The sequence below is a fragment of the Ovis aries genome, chromosome 21 (assembly GCF_016772045.2).
Source record: "Ovis aries strain OAR_USU_Benz2616 breed Rambouillet chromosome 21, ARS-UI_Ramb_v3.0, whole genome shotgun sequence".
Lineage (NCBI taxonomy): Eukaryota > Metazoa > Chordata > Mammalia > Artiodactyla > Bovidae > Ovis > Ovis aries.
The window spans coordinates 271024-291326 of NC_056074.1; the positions used below are offsets into that span (position 1 = coordinate 271024).

Genomic DNA, 20303 nt, shown 5'->3' on the forward strand with positions numbered 1-20303 from the left:
AGAATGAGATGGTTGGATGGCATCACCAATTCGATGGACATGAGTTTGAGCAAGCTCTGGGAGTTGGTGATGGACAGGGAAGCCTGGCGTGTTCCAGTCCATGGGGTCGCAAAGAATCGGACATGACTGAGCAACTGAACTAATAGTACTATTGTAGTGTTATTATGTAGTCATAAGAGGTAAAATGGAATATAACTCCCCCATAATTATACCTATGGGGTTGCTATCAGTTTTGTAACAAGGGCTCTTAACACTTATTACAACCACATCTCAACTGTGTAAAATTTATGGAAGCTCATTATATTGTGAGATCTTCTCACCTTTCAATGCATCTTTTAAACACATCAAGGCTGTATATAGTCACCCTGCTTATTTAACTTATATGCAGAGTGCATCATGAGAAACGCTGGGCTGGATGAAGCACAGCTGGAATTAAGATTACCAGGAGAAATATCAATAACCTCAGATATGCAGAAGACACCATCCTTATGGCAGAAAGTGAAGAACAAAACAGCCTCTTGATGAAAGTGAAAGAGGAGAGTGAAAAACCTGGATTAAAGCTCAACATTCAAAAAACTAAGATCATGGCATCTGGTCCCATCACTTCATGGCAAATAGATGGGGAAAGAGTGGCAACAGTGGAAACAGTGGCTGACTTTATTTTGGGGGGCTCCAAAATCACTGCAGACAGTGATTGAAGCCATGAAATTAAAAGACATTGCTCCTTGGAAGAAAAGCCATGACAAACCTAGACCGCATATTAAAAAGCAGACATTACTTTGCCTACAAAGGTCCATCTAGTCCAAGCTCTGGTTTTTCCAGTAGTGAGAGTTAGACCATAAAGAAAGCTGAGCACCAGAGAACTGATGCTTTTGAACTGTGGTGTTGGAAAAGACTCTTGAGAGTCCCTTGGACTGCAAGAAGTTCTAACCAGTCAATCCTAGAGGAAATCAGTTGAATATTCATTGGAAGGACTGATGTAGAAGCTGAAGCTCCAATACTTTGGCCACATGATGCGAAGAGCTGACTCATTTGAAAAGACCCTGATGCTGGGAAAGATTGAGGGCAGGAGGAGAAGGGAACGACAGAGGATGAGATGGTTGGATAGCATCACCGACTCAATAGACATGAGTTTGAGCAAACTCCAGGAGTTGGTGATGAACAGGGAGGCCTGGCATGCTGCAGTTCATGGGGTTGCAAAGAGTCGGACACAACTAAGCGACTGAACTGAACTAACCTCAGACTCCCAGTCCATCCCTCTCCTGCCCTGTGCCTTGGCAACCACAAGTCTGTTCTCTATGTCTATGAGTCTGTTTCTGTTTTGTAGATAGATTCCCTTGTGCAATATTTTGGATTCCACATATAAGTGATATCATGTGCATAACTGAATCCTTTTGTTATACTTTGGAGTTTGGCACAGTACTGTAAATCAACTATATGCTTCAGTTAAAAAAAAACAATTAGAGTTTTATCTCTTTTCTAAAGCTTTTCTTAACTGTTAATTAATTAACTGTTAGTTAACTCTTAACTGTTAATTAACTAATTAATCAAGTCTTCATGGATTTTCTTTCTCTGAAATTTTATCAGCCCTCTCAGATATATTCTTGAAAATCTTCACCACTTAGAATTTCAACGTTCATAATCTATTATTGCTGAAATGATTCATCTTGTCTGTCTTTTTTTTTTTTCTTCCAAACTCATTTTAAGCATCTTGAGAGAAATGCATGGTTAAGAGCTCAGGTCCTGAGGTCAAACAGGCTCCACCATTACTAACGTCTGTCCTGGTTGAACTCTTTACTCCTCTTTGCCTCAGTCACCTGTTAAATGAATGTAACACCACCAGATTTCATCAGTAACAGGATGTGCATTTTCACAATTTAGCATATCTGATGCCAGGATGTATCTTTCCATCAGTGGCATGTTCAAGTTTAATTGGCAGCATTTTAAAAATGTATTTATTTATTTGGCCACTTTGGGTCTTAGTTGCAACACACAGGATCTTTGTTGCAGTGCATGGGCTCCAGAGCTCAAGGGCTCAGTAGTGGCGGTGTGCAGGCTTAGCTACACATGGGGTCTTAGCTCCTCAGTCAGGGATTGAACCAGGTCCCCCACATTGGGAGGCAGATTCTTAACCACTCAACCACCAAAGAAGTCCTGACAGCACTTTTTTTTCTTTAATTACAAAGTAATTATGACCATTATAATCAGTGGTATCAGGCTCAATGAAATATGTTAGTGTCTACCTCCCTGAGTTATTATAAGAATAAGTGAGTTTTTAATTTTTTTTCTAAATTTAAAAGCTGGCACAAGGTTAACATTCAATATGTGCTAGCTGTTATTACGTTCTTAATACCCTTTAAGGTCTCTAAATGATCCCTAAAAACTCCATAAACAGTCATTGGCTGAATAGTAATTTCGTATCGGGGTAATGGATGGAACATAATGGAGTAATGATGTTACAGTGAGTTTTCCAAGACCCTTCAGAGATCAGACAAGAAAGAAGTTGAGCCTGGAGTGCTCATCAGCATGGAGCAGACCTCTGGGGTAAGTTACCTGGCTTTGTGACAGGCACTTGGAGCCGCTTCCCACTATCCACATCCTCCACACCCTGGGCTGAGATGGAGTAGGGCCGACTGGCCTTGTTCATAAATATGATCAGGATGGAGTCCCCCACCTCGGCGTGAATCATTGGGCCTAAAGGCAAAACACAGGTCTGTGTGCATTATCATTGCTCTTTTCAACATTGGTATAATTCACATGTAGGTAGTATTTGACAAAATAAACAAAGGTTAGCCTTGTTATTAGTGTATTTCCTCTAGCAGGTGACATTGGGTAGCATTAAATATTATGTCATGTTTTTCAGTTGGATCAATCTGGTTTCAAATCCTGCCTCCTTCACTTACTTATTAGAGAGGCTTTGAGTAAGTCAAGTAACCTATCTGAGTCAAATTCCTCATCTGTAACATGGTCTTACCTTTCTCAAAGGGTTACAATAAGGATTAAAGTAACATATGTAAAGTGCTAATTTCAGTAAATTGAGACATAGTAAGTACTCAATAAATGCTTAAATTTTTACTACTGCTGAGACATACTCTCCAGGAAAATTTATATCCGCAACACGTGGTGATTTTCCATTGTAATCCCCCTGTGTATAACCTTTGGTTAGCTTAAAATTGCTCATTATCTGGTAAATAGATATAATAATAGTGAGGATGCAGTGAAATAATGAGTATAAAAGGATTTTCTAAGATGACAAAATTAAAACATAAACATATTGATTTATGATCAATATGGTGATTTCACTAATGCATGTCCAAATATCCAACGTTATTTCTCAGTACTTAGATACCTGCCTGAGACGTGCACTCTTCAGGAAGTTGTGTGTACACATTTCTGTTAGAAGCAACCAGCATGAGTGCCAGTGGAAATCGGCACAGACATCCCTGGAGAGGTCTGTACCCTCATTGCCGTGATGCCCTCACCCAGCACAAGTACCCGTTGGTCCCCAGAACAAGGCACAAATGCAGTTTGCTCAGCCACACTGACAGCATCACTCACACAGGGATCACTTGAGAGAGGTGGCAACAGACTTCCAGTGGAAGCACCTCAGATCTGATCCCTGAGGTTCTTGGAATGTATCTGCACACTATGATCACAGGGAAATACACTCACAGTTGAGTCTGACCACGCACATCCATTGTTCACTGGTTCAATCGTGGTTTTAATGCTTTCCTGAGAAATGCAGTTGGCTATCGGTATTCATGGATGCAGACATAGAGGGACAACAGTACTAAGCCATTCACTGCAAGAGACTCGAGCATTTTGGTGCCTGTATGGACGTGCTGGGAAAACTGGTCAACCACTTGTAAAGAATGAAACTAGCGATTAAAGATCTAAAATGCAGTCTCCTCTCAGACATAAATCACAGCAGGATCCTATGATCCACCTCCCAGGTATCTAGACATATAAGCAAGGTGAAAAGACAGCCTTCTGGATGGATACACTGTTCAAAACTAGTTATGGAGAACAGTGCCTGCAAATAGAACGAGACCATGGTTCACACTGTGGACATGATGTCCATCAAAATGGCTGTGGTCCATAACAATATTACTCATCATTTGAATCAGTTCTGATGAGATGGATGAAACTGGAGCCGATTATACAGAGTGAAGTATGAGCATTATGTATACTATCATGCTTGGGGCTGGAATGATGTCCTGGACTGTGCTGATAAAGGCCTAAATAAATCTAAAATTTGTTGGACTATTATCTTTAAAACAAATATTTAGTATGAATCAGACAGTGTCTGTAAAGCACGCTGTTTTTTTTTTAAATGATAAAGCTAGAAAAGAAAAATTTAGGCATGTTTTTAAAAGTAGTTCTGGGGTAGAGTTACAGATGGGGCATGTGCATACATGTAATAAAACCAACATATTTTCATTACCACTTAAATTGCACATGCTTTGCTGTTTTGGTGAGAAGGGGTGAAGGGTCATCATATTGATGACCAGTGTGCCTGTCCTGGGGCCTTGGCAGTTTCTGGGGTTCAGGCCTCTCCCTGATGTGCAGCGAATGAACAGATGGGCCTTCTGCTCCCCTGACTAAAGTGGTGCAGAGCTTGCCTCTGATGAAGTCGCTGGTCTGTTTCCTTTTCCTGAGCAAACCAAATTGAGCCCAGCCCCCTCTGCAGAATCAGCACCTGTTCTTCAGGGATCTGTTCTCTGACTTAGAAATTCAAAAGAAGGAATGTTCCCATGGGAGATGACTCATTGGTATGAAAAACAAGCTTGGGAGCTGATGTTAGCAGATGGTGAAGATGGATGGGCCAGTTAATAATTTATGAATCTAATACTCGTGTGGTGCATTATTTTGATAATAAGAAACATATTAAAGCCTTAGTATTTATATAAGTTGCCTTGTACATTTAAAAATGGAAAAGTCACCTAGATTAACCCTCTGCTTTAAGATCTCTTTTTCACGATGGGGTGACACTCAGGTGACGACAAGTAGGGAAGGTTAGCAAGAAGAGCTTATCCAATCTCTTGAGCAGCCCAGGGCGTCAGACAGATGGAGTCAGTTCTGAGAAGGCCAGGAAGTCAGGGCCCCGGAACTGAATCCATGCTGTTCACCCAAGCACTGCTTCTCGAGTAAAAGGTTTCTCTTTTGTCAGAATGATTTTCATGGTATGTTGTGAAGGCACTGGCCATGGATGACTGAGAACCTTGGAGAAGCTATGTGAACACGATGCCTGCTGTTCTGAGGCATCGGTGTTTCAGACGAAAGTTTCCTGGCTCAGCAGAGGGGTGGCCAAGGACCTTCATGGCAGCAGGTGCTGGTTAGACTGCCTGGATGAGAGGGATTCCTGTTTGTGTGTCATCTGCTGGTCTTCTTATGCTACTGTTTGCGCGAGCTGAGCACACAGCATGCTCCCTGATGGTGGGAGAGCAGAAAGCTGTGCCCCTTGGATGAATGCAGTCAGGCTACTCTGTTCCTTCTGTTCCTTCTTGGGCAGATGTCTAACCGTGTGTGTGTGTGTGTGTGTGTGTGTGTGTGTGTGTGTGTGTGTGTGCTGGCAGTGCACGGCTGTGATCTGTGCCATACCCAGGAGTGCCAAATGCTCTTCTTGTGGCGGTCGAGCTTTGATCTCTACAAATTCTCCATTGGTGTATTCCCTGTAAACCACTTTCTTGTACTGAGAGCCAATCCAGTTTTCAGTGTGGTTCATGAATATATCTCCATGCCTGCAAATCAGAAGCAACAGGAATTAAAGTTGTTAGAGGGTAGAAAAACCTTGAGTGCTTCTGCATGATTTGGAGGTGCGGGCACTGGAGCAGTGCTTCTGAAACCTACGATCAGGATCTCCCTGGGGAGCTGGCCCTTTACATCAGACTTTGTGGAAGTGGGGCCAGTAATCTGCATTTGAAAGCGTCTCTGGGGCTTTAGATGTGGCAGTCCAGCATCGGCCTACGTTCCACTCTTGGGAACCACTGCGCTAGAGCCCTGCTGGGACACAGAGAACAGACTTGTGGATGCAGTGGGGGAAGGAGAGGGCAGGACGAATTGGGAGTGTCACTGACACACATGCACACCACCATGTGTCAGATGGAGAGCTGCTGCTGCACAGATGGCCATCTGGCTGCTCTGCAACACAGGGGGTTCAGTTAATGCTCTGTGATGGCCTGGAGGGACCAACGATGGGGAGAGAGTGGTGAGGGAGCCTCAGGAGGGAGGCGATATATGCATACTTACAGCTGATTCATGTTGTGAGGCAGAAACCAACACAACATTGTAAAGCAATTAGTCTCAATTAAAAAAAGAAACACACAAACCCTGACGGGCGCTGCATAGGGCCAGACTTAGTCACAGACTCCTAAAGGCACTTTGGGATTACATTCTCTTCCTGGGACCAACCAACCTCACACAAATGTTCATCCACGCACATGCGCACACCCCACCACCCTGCATTCCTTCAGATTTCATATGTTCTGTACCTTGCTAAGTTTTTCCACTGTAAAGATCTCAAGAAAGTCTGTGGGTTGTGTATTGCACATATGTGTGTGTGCGCAAAGTCTCTTCAGTTAGGTCTGACTCTTTTTGACCCTATGGACTGTAACTCACCAGGCTCCTTTGTCCAAGGGATTCTCCAGGCAAGAACACTGGAGTGGGTTGCCATGCCCTTCTCCAGGGGATCTTCCAACCCAGAGATCAAACCCGTGCTTCCTATGGCTCCTGAATAAAGAATCCAGGTGGATTCTTTACCACTGGGCCACCAGGGAAGCCCCGTATTCTGCATATACTTAAATACAAATATAAATACAGTTGATTCTTGTTATTCACAATAGTGTGCTCTAGACAGTCACCCCCAAAACTGAACCATTGTTCCTAAGGGAAATACAGGGTTAGGTTCCTTCGAATCTCTGGTTACAATGTATTTATCAACAGATCAGTATATAAATTCGATAGATGTATGCTTCTGTTTAAAGATATATCATGTGATATATATTGCTGATCCATAATCACTGAACTCATGACCGATAATACACTGACTCACGCTTGAATGAAGCTTATCTAAAACCTGGTTTTCATTTGTTAGGTATATTACAGCACTGCCTTTCAGTGCTTAGGAATCCTAGACAGCATTTCACCCTACTCTGGTTGGGGAGGGGCATTTTAAACAGTTAAGTCACCAACAAAAAGCACAAAGAAGAAAAAGTGACACTAAATAGATGACTAAAAGGACAGTTGGGAGAGCTAAAACAAGGAAACAGAGAGATGGCTTGTTGGTTTGACCTCTGCCGGGAATGTGGACATCAGGTGACATAAATTTTCACTGTTCTATTCATATCTGCAAGTGACCACGAAAGCACCACAAGAATTGGTTTGAGGGTTACAGATAAATTTCAGCAAGTGGGCAAATTTGGAAATATGAAATCTGCAAATAATGAGGATCAACTTTACATTTTATCTAGTACCAACATAGATCACTACAAAAGACAGAAACAAATCTATCAACTTCATCTCCAAAATATATTGTGTCTCACATCCTTCCATTTCCCATGGTCAAACTGAACACACTATAACCTAAGTCACTGACTTCATCTGTTGATTCACCTGTATTAAATGAAACTGTTCCTAACCGTGTTCTCTGCTCCCAATTCCCCTCCCTTCCCTCTCCTCTCTACACTACAGGCAGAGAGCTCCTAAACTACACATTTGAATACGTCAGTCCTTGTCGAAAAGATTTTTATGGCTTCCCCCTGGCAGACTCCTTGATTTAGCTTTCATACACCTTTCCCTGATGCAAAGAGCCGACACATTGGAAAAGACCCTGATGCTGGGAAAGACTGAAAGCAAAAGTGGAAGGAGGTGGCAGAGGATGAGATGGTTAGGTAGCATCACCGATTCAATGGACAAGAATTTGAGCAAACTCTGGGAGACAGTGGAGGACAGAGGAGCCTGGAGGGCTGCAGTCCATGGGGTCGAAATGAATTGGACATGACCTAGCGGCTGAACAACAACAAAACTTCCCCACTTGTCTCTGCCAAGCTCCCAAACCTGGTTTCCCATCACCACCACCCAAACGCTCTATGCTCACGCAGTTCTAACACTCCCTCTCTTGAACCCTGCAGGCCCGCCACACCTGCAGGGCTTTCCCATGCTGCCGTCCTGTGCTGCTCACCTCTTCAACAGGCCCTCCCTTCAAAGACCACCTCCTGCCAGAAGCCACCCTCTCCCACCCTCTCCCCTCCCTCAGTGCCTGCCTGACTCAGCGTGTTTGCTCTAATGCCTTCCCCCCCCGGAACATTGAAATCTGTGTGGAAAGGACCTTGTGTGCCCTTCTCAGCACTTTGCATGATCCTGAGCACACAGTAGGTATTTTACAAATGCACATATATACCTTTTACCCCGCACTGTGTGCTTTCCAAGGAAGAAAGTTTTCTTCTACTTTTATTTTCCAGAAGTCCTAGTAGCATGTGTGGTGGTGACAAGCCCAGACTCTTGAGCTACCTCTGCTGTTTTCTAGCTTCCCTCCTCTGCAAAATGAGGTGATAATAATTCACCCAACCCCCAGGAGTGACGTCAGGATCACAGGAGTTGAGACATGTAAAGCTGTGTCAGTGTCAGACACCTGTTAAGAACCGCCTGAGTGCTTACTCGATCGTCATCTTACTGGGAGGTCATGTAACGGTGCTGGGCCAGAGCTGATGGAGTGGGAAATGCTCAGCAAAAGGCCTGGCTTATGAGAGGTGGTGCTCAATAGATGCTGAGTCTTACCTCAAATCCCAGGTTAGTTAAATTACATGTGCATCAGTCCACAAGTTCAAGAGTGCTAGGAAGTGAAGTGAAAGCCACTCAGTCATGTCCGACTCTTTGCGACCCCATGGACTATAGAGTCCATGGAATTCTCCAGCCCAGAATACTGGAGTGGGTAGCCTTTCCCTTCCCCAGGGGATCTTCCCCACCCAGAGATCAAACTGCAGTTGGTGGCCATTTCCTTCTCCCTGGGAAAGGCTACCCGTCCAGGCAACCCACTCCAGTACTCTTGCCTGGAGAATCCTGTGGACAGAGGAGCCTGGAGGGCTGCTGTCCATGGGGTCTCACAGAGTCGGACACGACTGAAGTGACTCAGCATGCATGCGTGCACTGGAGAAGGCAATGGCACCCCACTCCAGTGTTCTCGCCTGGAGAATCCCAGGGACAGAGGAGCCTGGTGGGCTGCTGTTCATGGGGTTGCACAGAGCTGGACACGACTGAAGCGACTTAGCAGCAGCAGCCCTTCCCAAGGGATGTTCGCAACCAAGGGATCAAACCCAGGTCTCCCACACTGCAGGTGGATTCTTTACTGTCTGAGTCACCAGGGAAGCCCAAGAATACTGGAGTGGGTAGCCTACCCCTTCTCCAGTGGATCTTCGCAATCCAGGGATTGAACCAGGGTGTCCTGCATTGCAGGTGGGTTCTTTACCAGCTGAGGTACCAGGGAAACCTGGTGAATTCCGGAATGAATTTTAAAGCATCCTACCCTTGAGGCAAATCTTTTAAAACTGAGGAGTGATTTTGTTTCTTCATTTATCCACAAGGTGGCACCATTATATTCTTTCCATGAGCCTGAACCCTCAAAACAGGCCGAGTAAGAAAAACAGAACAGGCTATGATTCCTAATAGCTGATGTAGAGGAGTTGGTGGGAGTCATAACCACAGAAGGTGCGTGAAGGCTGGGCAAGAGAGGGCAAGGGAAGTGTGATAATAAACATCAAAGAGGAACAGGGCATGAACGTCAGCATGGCATGGTGATGAGAACACGGATTTGTCCTTCAGAAAGGTCAGTGTTCAACTCCACCTCTGCCAGTGACTGAGTGAACCAGTCCTCACCTGCATACATGGGGCGGTGCCAGCCAGGCAGAAGGTGCTAACCCCCAGGGAAGAGGCCTACAGGCCTGCCCCCGAGACAGTTCAGCCCTGAAGGCCCGGCTGGAGGGCACCCGTGCTCAGCAGCGCGCAAGGTCTTCGAGCCCGCGGATTCCCCTGTGCTCTGCAAGGGCAGCGCCTCCACAGGAGGGCCAGCCTCATGGATGCTCTGGGGACCAGGCCAACGAGGCGACCTGCCCTTCCTGCCCCAGCCCGGTGCTCTCCGCCTCCCCTGCCCCTCAGGTGTCCCCGCGGCCAGTGACTGCCGGCGGCCCCCACCCCGGCCCATCTACAGCGCACCTCCCTCCCCACCCCCCCCACCACCCCCCCACCCCCCGCGCCAGCTCTGCGCAGCTGCCCTGCTTCTCCTCACCGCGTCCCTAGGGGTTCCCTGGAAGCGAGTCCCTGTGCTGACCCCTTCCCCCAGCCCATCTGCAGCGCCTCCCCCACCCCTGCGCAGCGGCCCTGCCTCTCTCTGCACCGCATCCCCCGGGTCCCCGGGAGACGAGCTCCTGAGCTGACCTGCCCCGCGCTCGCTCAGACCCACGTGCGTGGCCCGCCAGCCTCCCGGGGACCAGACTGGCTTCAGACTGCTCCCTCGGAGGGGGACGGCGACTTCCCTAGGCTTTCGTGGTCCTGGCTGACATGTCTGTGTGCCAGGACTGGGCAGACAGCACCCGGGGCCCTTTTAGGTTCCGCGTTTGCCAAACGTCCGCGCACGTGTGCGAACCCACCCCAGAGACGGCGGCGGCTCGGCCTGTGGTACCTTTCCCCTCCTGCGTCCAAGTGCTGCTTTTCGAACTCCCAGTTTTTGTTAGGGGCATAATCCCATTCTACCTCTTCAGCGGCGATGTAAAAGGTTCTTATCATCCCATAGGGCTGCTCAGGAGGGTCCTTGTTGCCGCAGCTGCTGACCTCATATATCTGATGCATGCCTCTCGCCAAGTGGTGCAGGGTGGAGCAAAAGACCCTGAAGACTCCTGGAAGAAACATGGCTTGGCGTTCAGAGCGATGCTCGAGCGCTTGCTTTTGGGTTGCTAGCAAACCTCCGTAATTACTACAAAATAACCAGTCAGGTGGGGTTTTAAGATATCAACCATCTCTAGCATTTAAAAATCAGACCCTAAGAGGAATAAATTACTTGTAAATATATTTACGTATGGGGGAAAATACAATCTGAAATTCATCTGTCATGTCCAAAAACAAATTTAAAAAAACTTGTAAAGTTGCTGCCAAGAAATGATTTCCCTGGTCTCCCCTATTGTACACACCTATTAGAGGATAGTCACTTCTGGAAAAATCATTGATAGGTGTCTTCTCCCAGCCCAGTTTAAAAGGAACTAATTACCTGTCTAGACAAAGTTCAAATTAGGTCACGCTTCTGAAGTCATGCGTTTTGCCCTAAAGGGTTTCATAAGCTATAAGGTGCAATATACAAATAAGCTATTACTCTTAAAGCTAAATGTATTTTTTCATTAAGCCCTTGAACAGAGGAGGGTCTCATTTCCAGTGGTAGGTCTACATTATGCCATATGAAAAGGAAAAAGAAATAGCAACCATCATATCTGACTGAGAACTATATGATTTTTTAAGCTGAATTTTCTAGATGCCTTGGCATCAGATATACATATTTTAATTAAATTCACAATAAAATCATACAAAATCAAATTATTGGAAGATGTTAACTCAGGGAAATTATTGGATCAACAAATCTTCTCTAGTTGACTCTGTTCTCAGAGGTGAATGAGAGTGTGGGTCTCATTAACTATCTACAATGCACAGAGATAGCATCTATCATGTCTAAATATTGCCAAATTATCCCTTCAGTACAAGCCCAAACCATTGGTTCATAGGGTACCCTAGCACACCCAGGCACAAATGGTGATCCTCTGTAAAAACAAAGAGAAGACCCTTCTGACAACGGAGGTGGCCAGAGCTTCCTCTGCCTGTGCTGGTCTCCAGGCAGCCCACTATTTGTGTGCTCATCATCCCTTCTACAGAGGAGGAATTTTCTTTTCTAAGAACAAAGAGGAGCTTAAAGCCTTGATTATGGTGATATTTTCACAGATGCATACTATTTCCACACTCATCAATTTACATGTATAAAATATACAGCTTTTTGTGTTTCAGTCATACATCAGTAAAGTGGTTTAAAAAAAAAGATCAAAGAGGAAATGTTTGACATTCAGCTGACAGGCTACTCTACCCATGTTTGGGTACTCCTTTTAGCTTAGAGGATGGGGCGGCAATAGCTGAAATGACTCAGCTTTTCAGTAGTCACTGATTTATACTCACCGCCAAACATAAACTGGAAACCATTGTCATGTAGCTCTTTAGAAGCCTGGAGGGCCCATGGGTAAGTAACCATGTCCCTAAAATTATTCCAGCCATCTCTAGCTTTGAATGCTGTTTCTATGAATTAAAACTATTTGGTTCATTTTTTGATTGGGTCGTTTATTTTTCTGGAGTTGAGCTGCATAAGTTGCTTGTATATTTTTGAGATTAGTTGTTTGTCAGTTGCTTCATTTGCTATTATTTTCTCCCATTCAGAAGGCTGTCTTTTCACCTTACTTATATTTTCCTTTGTTGTGCAGAAGCTTTTAATTTTAATTAGATCCCATTTGTTTATTTTTGCTTTTATTTCCAGAATTCTGGGAGGTGGATCATAGAGGATCCTGCTGTGATTTATGTCTGAGAGTGTTTTGCCTATGTTCTCCTCTAGGAGTTTTATAGTTTCTGATCTTACATTTAGATCTTTAATCCATTTTGAGTTTATTTTTGTGTGCGGTGTTAGAAAGTCTGACGCAGGATGCAGCATGCTTGGGGCTGGTGCATGGGGATGACCCAGAAAGATGTTATGGGGAGGGAGGTGGGAGGGGGGTTCATGTTTGGGAATGCATGTAAGAATTAGAGATTTTAAAATTAAAAAAATATATATATATATAAATGCAAAAAAAAAAAAGAAAAAAAAAACTATTTGGTTGTTTCCCTCTCGTCCCCTCTTTGATCTTGAAGAGTGAATTTTTAAAAAGTAATTGTTCCAAAGGCATCCCTTGGGGTGATTCATAATTGATCAATCAATTAATATAGAAAAGTTGAATACTAGAAGCTTACAAGGCAAGGACTAATGGAGCCCCTAGTCTGAGGCAGCTCTCTGGCAAAAGTTTTGAAGCTCAAGGATCTTTTTTTTATTTTTATTTTTTGCTTTTTTTTCTGTAAAAATCCATATATTTTATTTGGTAGGTAAGTCATGGAGACTTTTCCTCTCTCAACCAGCTAACTGAATGTAAAATCATGGAGAAAATATGCATTTACACTCACAGCAGCCAGAAGTGAATGCTGAGGCAGGGTTAGGTGGCTCCCAGGGTCCATATGTTTTCTATATATTTCTCTGATGACTTAAAATTTTAGGTTCGTCTCAGGTAGAAATGTTTAACGTGTAAAGAGGTGACGTAAGTCATATTTACTACTTCTTAATAGAAAAGAGTAGCTTTGAAGAGGTCTATCTTCTTTTCTCTTTGAATTTTTTTTCCCTCAAATCTCAAATTCTTAACCAGGACAGAGAGTAGCATCCACAATGCAGTTCCAGTGTGAATGAAAGAAGTAAATACCTGTTCATAAAGGAAACAGAGCAGGCAAGTACTTATCTTGAGTAGACTATTGGTTTCATTTTAAGACCAATGAAAAAGTTGGTTTGGAGAAACATGTTGAATATCCACAGCATTTACTATTCTTATTTTTCATAAGAGAGCATATGTTGCCAAATATTACTCTTTATCTTTTATTAAAGTGCCCCAGTGACCTAATTAACTTGTTAATCTCTAAGAGAAGGGATGCCACTTCAGTGGGTTCTCCATGGACTCCAGATCCAACACAACTTGCTTTCTGGGCACCCGAGAGAAAGGCAATAGGCAAGACCCTGTTTGGGCTCATCAAGAGACCACTATCAATCTTTAGAGAAGGGAGACAAGTTGACATCTACAACCTGGAAGCAACCACCAGGCTGCTCATGTCTGGTTGATGCTTCCGAGCAGCAACTAAAATGAAGTTTGTGTTTAAAGAGACTAAACAAGCAAACAAATATACTCTTTCTTGGGGCTGAATTGTTCATGGAAATAAATTAAGAGCATTCTCCTAGGATTTGTGAGGCCAGGTCATTTAGAGCACTCCTACTTTTGCTTTATGGGTGTTATTAGATGCTTTTCCTCTGTCCTTCACATTATGTGTGTGAAATACAATAGTCAGGATTCTCTGATTCTACTCAAGGCTGTATTTCCTTCTGCACACCCAGAAGTGCCCAAATTCAACCAATTTCTTCTGGGGAAAGACCCTAAGGGTACCTGCATGAAAATAAGATTCTGGTCACTTGAGCTGGTCCTGCCAAGTTTACCTGCACGGTCTGGCTGCATGAATGCCGTTGTGGAGACGTGGGGAAACAGTGCCAGGGAGTCCCGGTGAGTCCCTCGTAGGTGGATGGTGTTCCCTTGAAAATAAATTCCATGCATGTCCGTGTCGGTGCCCATTCCAATCAGATGCCAGGAGACTCTATCCTTTTTGCACATGGTTAGGCCTGGCTGGTTGCCGTACATGTAGCCATTAATAGCTAAATGGAAGGAAAAGGAGAGCAGAGCCCACTATTATTTTGTAGATGTGCTGAAAACACATCACCTTAGTGAAAGATTATCAGTGCATATGGAGGCAGTGGTGTTCAAGTTCAAAATTTACAGAAGATCCTATTATCAGAGAATAAAGAGTACTGGGAAAAAGTCAGGTGCTCTATCAAATTTAAATGGAGAATGAAATTAATAATGAATAATTAAAATACACTAAAACTATAAAACTGTTCTATTTAACAATGTATACATAGGACATGAATTCTAAGAATTAATAAGAAATAAACAGGTTGTTTTCTGAAGCAACTTTTCTCTGACAAAATTATTTGATAGCATTATATAATACCCTTCATTTCACATTTTAGTTTTGCAGAGTATAAAGAGCATCATCCTCAAAAAAATATTTACAGATTTCATGAATTTCCCCAAAGTCTTTTTTTTAAACTCTTGATATGGAAGTCATTTTCTTTCAAGGTTCTTAGCCTGTCATCTCCCTTGTTAAGTGTCTTTTCCTCAGTTATTCATTTAATTCTGTCAGATCCTCATTTGCCAATGGCTTTGCATTTCATTCTAGAAGTTATCAGACATCCCTTCACTGATTTTATGGATCTTGCATCACTTGAAAGACTTGCAGTTGATCGACATTATATTTGCATGTCTGGTCAGTGAAGAGGGATTTGAGGAGTGGGGAAGGGATACTAAGTTTTAAGAGGTTAGCCCTTGAATAAATAATTTTGCCTTATGATAATTTTGATTTTCCAACTTCAGGAAAATAACTGACAAGACTTTGAGTAATGATCCCACTTAGATACGAAAAGTCTTTGTACCTCCAGAAATGCAAATTGCTTTTCTCTTTGATATCAACCTCCACCCACTGACAGTGGCTACACTCGCCCCCTCTGGGGGATGACCAGTATGACTGAGTAAACTGAGGGTGACTGCACCTAATTGCGTCTCAGGCTTGATGTCCTGGAGAGAGACAGCCCCCACTCCACTCCTTCCACGGCCTGTCCACCACACACATAAATGGTCTCCTGTTAGAATCTCATTGTCAAATAAAATTACCTTTTGTTTCTTTATCTGCAAAATGAGTGGTGTTTGGTAATTTTACTCAAATATCTGGAATTATCAGCAGAAATTCCAAGAAGCCCTGGAGCTGCTGAGAAGAATATCACACTTTCTGAAGAAAATCTTTGATCATGATGCAAATAACAGCAAATAAACTGTCTTGTCCATTGAATGTTAAAGAGATATCATTGTAATTTTTTTCAATTTATTTATTTTAATTGGAGGCTAATTACTTTACAATATTGTAGTGGGTTTTGCCATACATTGACATGAATCAGCCATGGGTGTACATGTGTTCCCCATCCCGAATCCCCTGCCCACCTCCCTCCCCATCCCATTGTAAACTGTAATGCTAACAGTTTAGTCATTGGATAGGTGGTAGAGAATTCCCTGTTGCCTAGGAACTCCAGTTTAACACTTGTCTTTCCTGGGAATTCCCTGGTGATCCAGTAGTTAGGATTCCACAGTCTCACTGCTGGAGGCCCAGGTCAGGGAATTAAGATACCACAAAGCTGTGTGGCACGCCCTCCCCACCGCCGGAACCTCTTTTTCTGGAACATTCATTCATTCATTTATATATTCAACAAGCAGATTGGAACATAGACCGTATAACATGAGCAATGCAAACATTGTATGCCATATAAAGCATTTTCTCTTTGGTATTGTAGCCAATTTTCTCCTATTCATGCAAGCAAGACTGGAGACAAAATTTAATTTATAATTAATGTGAAGCTTAAACTAAATACATAATTTCCTTGAATTTTGCCTTAAACATGACATATTCTGTAGGTTTAAAATATACAAGTATATTTCAAATTGCTAAACCAGGAAGGGACTGGATTTGACATGATCCATTAGGTTGTTTTCTGTTTTCTATATACAGGCTTCTCTGTATATAGATCCCTTTTGCAGCCTAGCTTTTCCATTAAGGAATTGCTATGTTTCCTAATTTATAGCTTAGTTTACCTTTTTATTGGCTATTATAAAGGTTGGGAACAAATTTTGTCTTCAGTTGTAACAATTTTTTTTTTAATAAGATGATGTTGAAAGTGCATTATTCCTTGTTTTCCATTGGTCCAAGAAGGGGTTCAGTTGGAACAGAGCATCTGAGACCACAAAAGTCTGAGTTGGTGCTGTGGGTCACTTAGAGCCTTGAACATCTTTGGACTTCCATGGGAGAAAGAGAGACTTTTTTTTTGCACTTCTTTGGGAGAGAAGGGGAAGGCTATTTCACTATTTTCTCGTAATGTTTCAAAGGCAATAAATAGGTGCTATGCTTGGTCCTAAAACAAGGTCTCTTATCTGCCTTGTTTGCTTTAGGCATTGAAAGAAATTTTTATTAAAACATATTTGATTTTTAATATTATGTTAGTTTTAAGTATACAACATGGAAATTCAATATGTTTATAGATTATACTCCATTTAAAGTTAATATAAAATAATGGCAATATTTCCATATGTTGTATAATATACCCTTGTAGCTTATTTATTTTACTCATTGTAGTATGTTTTTCTTAATCCCATAGCCCCATCTTACCCCTTCACCCTTCCCTCTCCCCACCGATAATCATTAGTTTGTTCTCTATATCTGTCAATCTGTTTTTTCATTGTTGTTTTATATATTCATTTGTTCTATTTTTTAGATTCCACGTATAAGTGAAAGCATACAATATTTGTCTTTCTCTGTCTGACTTATTTCACTGAGCATAATATTCTCTAGTTCCATCCATGTTGTTGCAAATGGCAGAATTTCATTCCTTTTTTATGTCTGAGTTTTATTCCTTATATATGTTTGTGTGTGTGTGTGTATATATATATATGTATATATATATATGTATATGTATATATACATAAACATTAGGCTGCATGCATCATTTTGAATTAGTGGTTTTGGTGTTTTTTGTTTCCAGAACTGAAATTATTGGGTCATATGATAGTTCTATTTTTATTTTTTTGAGACACTTTCATACTGTTTTCCACAATGGCTGCACCAATTTACATTTCCACCAATTGTGTATAAGGGTTCCCTTTTCTCCACATCCTCTCTAACATTTGCTGTTTGTGTTCTTTTTGATGATAGCTATTCTGACGTGAGCTGATATCTCATTGTGGTTTCGATTTGCATTTCTCTGATGCAGCAATGCTGTTGAGCATCTTTTCAGGTGCCTGTTGGTTAGCCATCTGCATTTCCTCTTTGGAAAAATGTCTATTCAATTCTTCTGCCCCATTTTTAATCACATTGTTTGTTTCTTTGATTTTGCGTTGTACAAGTTGTTTATACTTGTTGATTATTAATCTCTTGTCAGGCATGTCATTTGCAAACATTTTCTCCCATTCAGTAGGCTGTCTTCATTTTGTTGATGGTTTCCTTTGCTGTGCACAAGCTTTTCAGTTTAATTAGATCTCATTTGCTTATTTTTACTTTTTTTTTCTTTACTTTAGGAGACAGATCCAAAACACTATTGCTGGGATTTATGTCAAAGAGTGTTCTGCCTCTGTTTTTCTCTGGGAGTTTCGTAGTATCCAGTCTGGCATTTAGATCTTTAATTCATTTTATTTTTGTATATTGGTGTTAGAGAATCTTCTAATTTCATTCTGTAGTTGTCCAGTTTTCCCTGAAACACTTACTGTAGAGACTGTCCTTTCCCCATTCTATATTCTTGCCTCCTTTGCCATAGAGTGATTGACAGAAGCACATGGGTTTATTTTTAGCCTCTGTATTCTGTTCCATTGATCTGTGTCTGATTTTGTGCCAGTGCCAAACTATTTTGATTACTATGCTAAGCCACTTCAGTCATGTCCAACTCTTTGCAACCCTATGGACTGTAGCCCTCCAGGCTCCTCTACCCGTGGGATTCTCCAGACAAGAATACTGGAGTGAATTGCTTCACCCTCCTCCAGGGATCTTCCCAACCCAGGGATCGAATGCTGTGTCCCTTATGTCTCCTGTATTGGCAGGCGGATTCTTTACCACTAGCACCACCCAGGAAGCCCCTTGATTGTCTGAAGTCAGGCAGCATTGAGTCCTTCAGCTCTGTTCTTTCTTAAGATTCGTTTGGCTTTTTGGGGTCTTTTGTGTTTCTATACAAATTTTAAAATTATTTGTTTTAGTTCTGTGAAAAATGCTCTTGATAGAGATTGCATTGAATTCATAGATTGCCTTGAGCAGAATGGTCATTTAAAAATATTGACTCCTTCAATATAGTGAAATGAGTATACTACCCAAAGCAATTTATAGCTTCAATGTAATCCCTGTCAAGCTACCAACGGTATTTTTCAGAGGACTAGAACAAATAATTTCACAATTTGTATGGAAATACAAAAAACCTAGAATAGCCAAAGCAATCTTGAGAAAGAAGAATGGAACTGGAGGAATCAACCAGCCTGACTTCAGGCTCTGCTACAAAGCCACAGTCATCAAGACAGTATGGTACTGGCACAAAGACAGAAATATAGATCAATGGAACAAAATAGAAAGCCCAGAGATAAATCCACGCACCTATGGACACCTTATCTTTGACAAAGGAGGCAAGAATATACAACGGAGAAAAGACAATCTCTTTAAAAAGTGGTGCTGGGAAAACTAGTCAACCACTTGTAAAAGAATGAAACTAGAACACTTTATAACACCATACACAAAAATAAACTCAAAATGGATTAAAGATCTAAACATAAGACCAGAAACTATAAAACTCCTAGAGGAAAACATAGGCAAAACCCTCTCTGACATAAACCACAGCAGGATCCTCTATGACCCACCTCCCACAAATATTGGAAATAAAAGCAAAAATAAACAAATGGGATCTAATTAAAATTAAAAGCTTCTGCACAACAAAGGAAACTATAAGCAGGGTGAAAAGACAGCCTTCAGAATGGGAGAAAATAATAGCAAATGAAGCAACTGACAAAGAATTAATCTCAAAAATATACAAGCGACTCTTGCAGCTCAATCCCAGAAAAAATAAACCACTCAATCAAAAAGTGGGCCAAAGAACTAAACAGGTATTTCTCCAAAGAAAACATACAGATGGCTAACAGACATATGAAAAGATGCTCAACATTACTCATTATCAGAGAAATGCAAATCAAAACTACAATGAGGTACCATTTCTTGCCAGTCAGAATGGCTACTATCCAGAAGTCTACAAGCAATAAATGCTGGAGAGGGTGTGGAGAAAAGGGAACCTTCTTACACTGTTGATGGGAATGCAAACTAGTACAGCCACTATGGAGAACAGTGTAGAGATTCCTTAAAACACTGGAAATAGAACTGCCATATGACCCAGCAATCTCACTGCTGGGTATACACACCAAGGAAACCAGAATTGAAAGAGACACGTGTATCTCAATGTTCATTGCAGCACTGTTTATAATAGCCAGGACATGGAAGCAACCTAGATGTCTATCAGCAGATGAATAGATAAGAAAGCTGTGGTACATATACACAATGGAATATTACCAGGCCATTAAAAAGAATACATTTGAATCAGTTCTAATGAGGTGGATGAAACTGGAGCCTATTATACAGAGTGAAATAAGCCAGAAAGAAAAACACCAATACAGTATACTAATGCATATATATGGAATTTAGAAAGATGGTAACACTAACCCTGTATACGAGACAGCAAAAGAGACACAGATGTATAGAACAGTCTTTTGGACTCTGTGGGAGAGGGAGAGGGCAGGATGCTATGGGAGAATGGCATTGAAACATGT

General features: G+C 42.1%; 1 protein-coding gene across 1 annotated transcript in view; it reads right to left on the minus strand.

The window, feature by feature from the left end:
- The window catches only part of HEPHL1 (hephaestin like 1), a 92354-nt gene that overhangs the window by 13919 nt on the left and 58132 nt on the right, over positions 1-20303 (minus strand). The window contains exons 11-14 of the mRNA XM_004019379.5: positions 14297-14509; positions 10673-10886; positions 5602-5741; positions 2554-2694 (exon numbers count right to left, since the gene is read on the minus strand). Coding sequence (XP_004019428.2) covers positions 2554-2694; positions 5602-5741; positions 10673-10886; positions 14297-14509 — 708 coding nt within the window. The remainder of the gene's footprint in view (positions 1-2553; positions 2695-5601; positions 5742-10672; positions 10887-14296; positions 14510-20303) is intronic.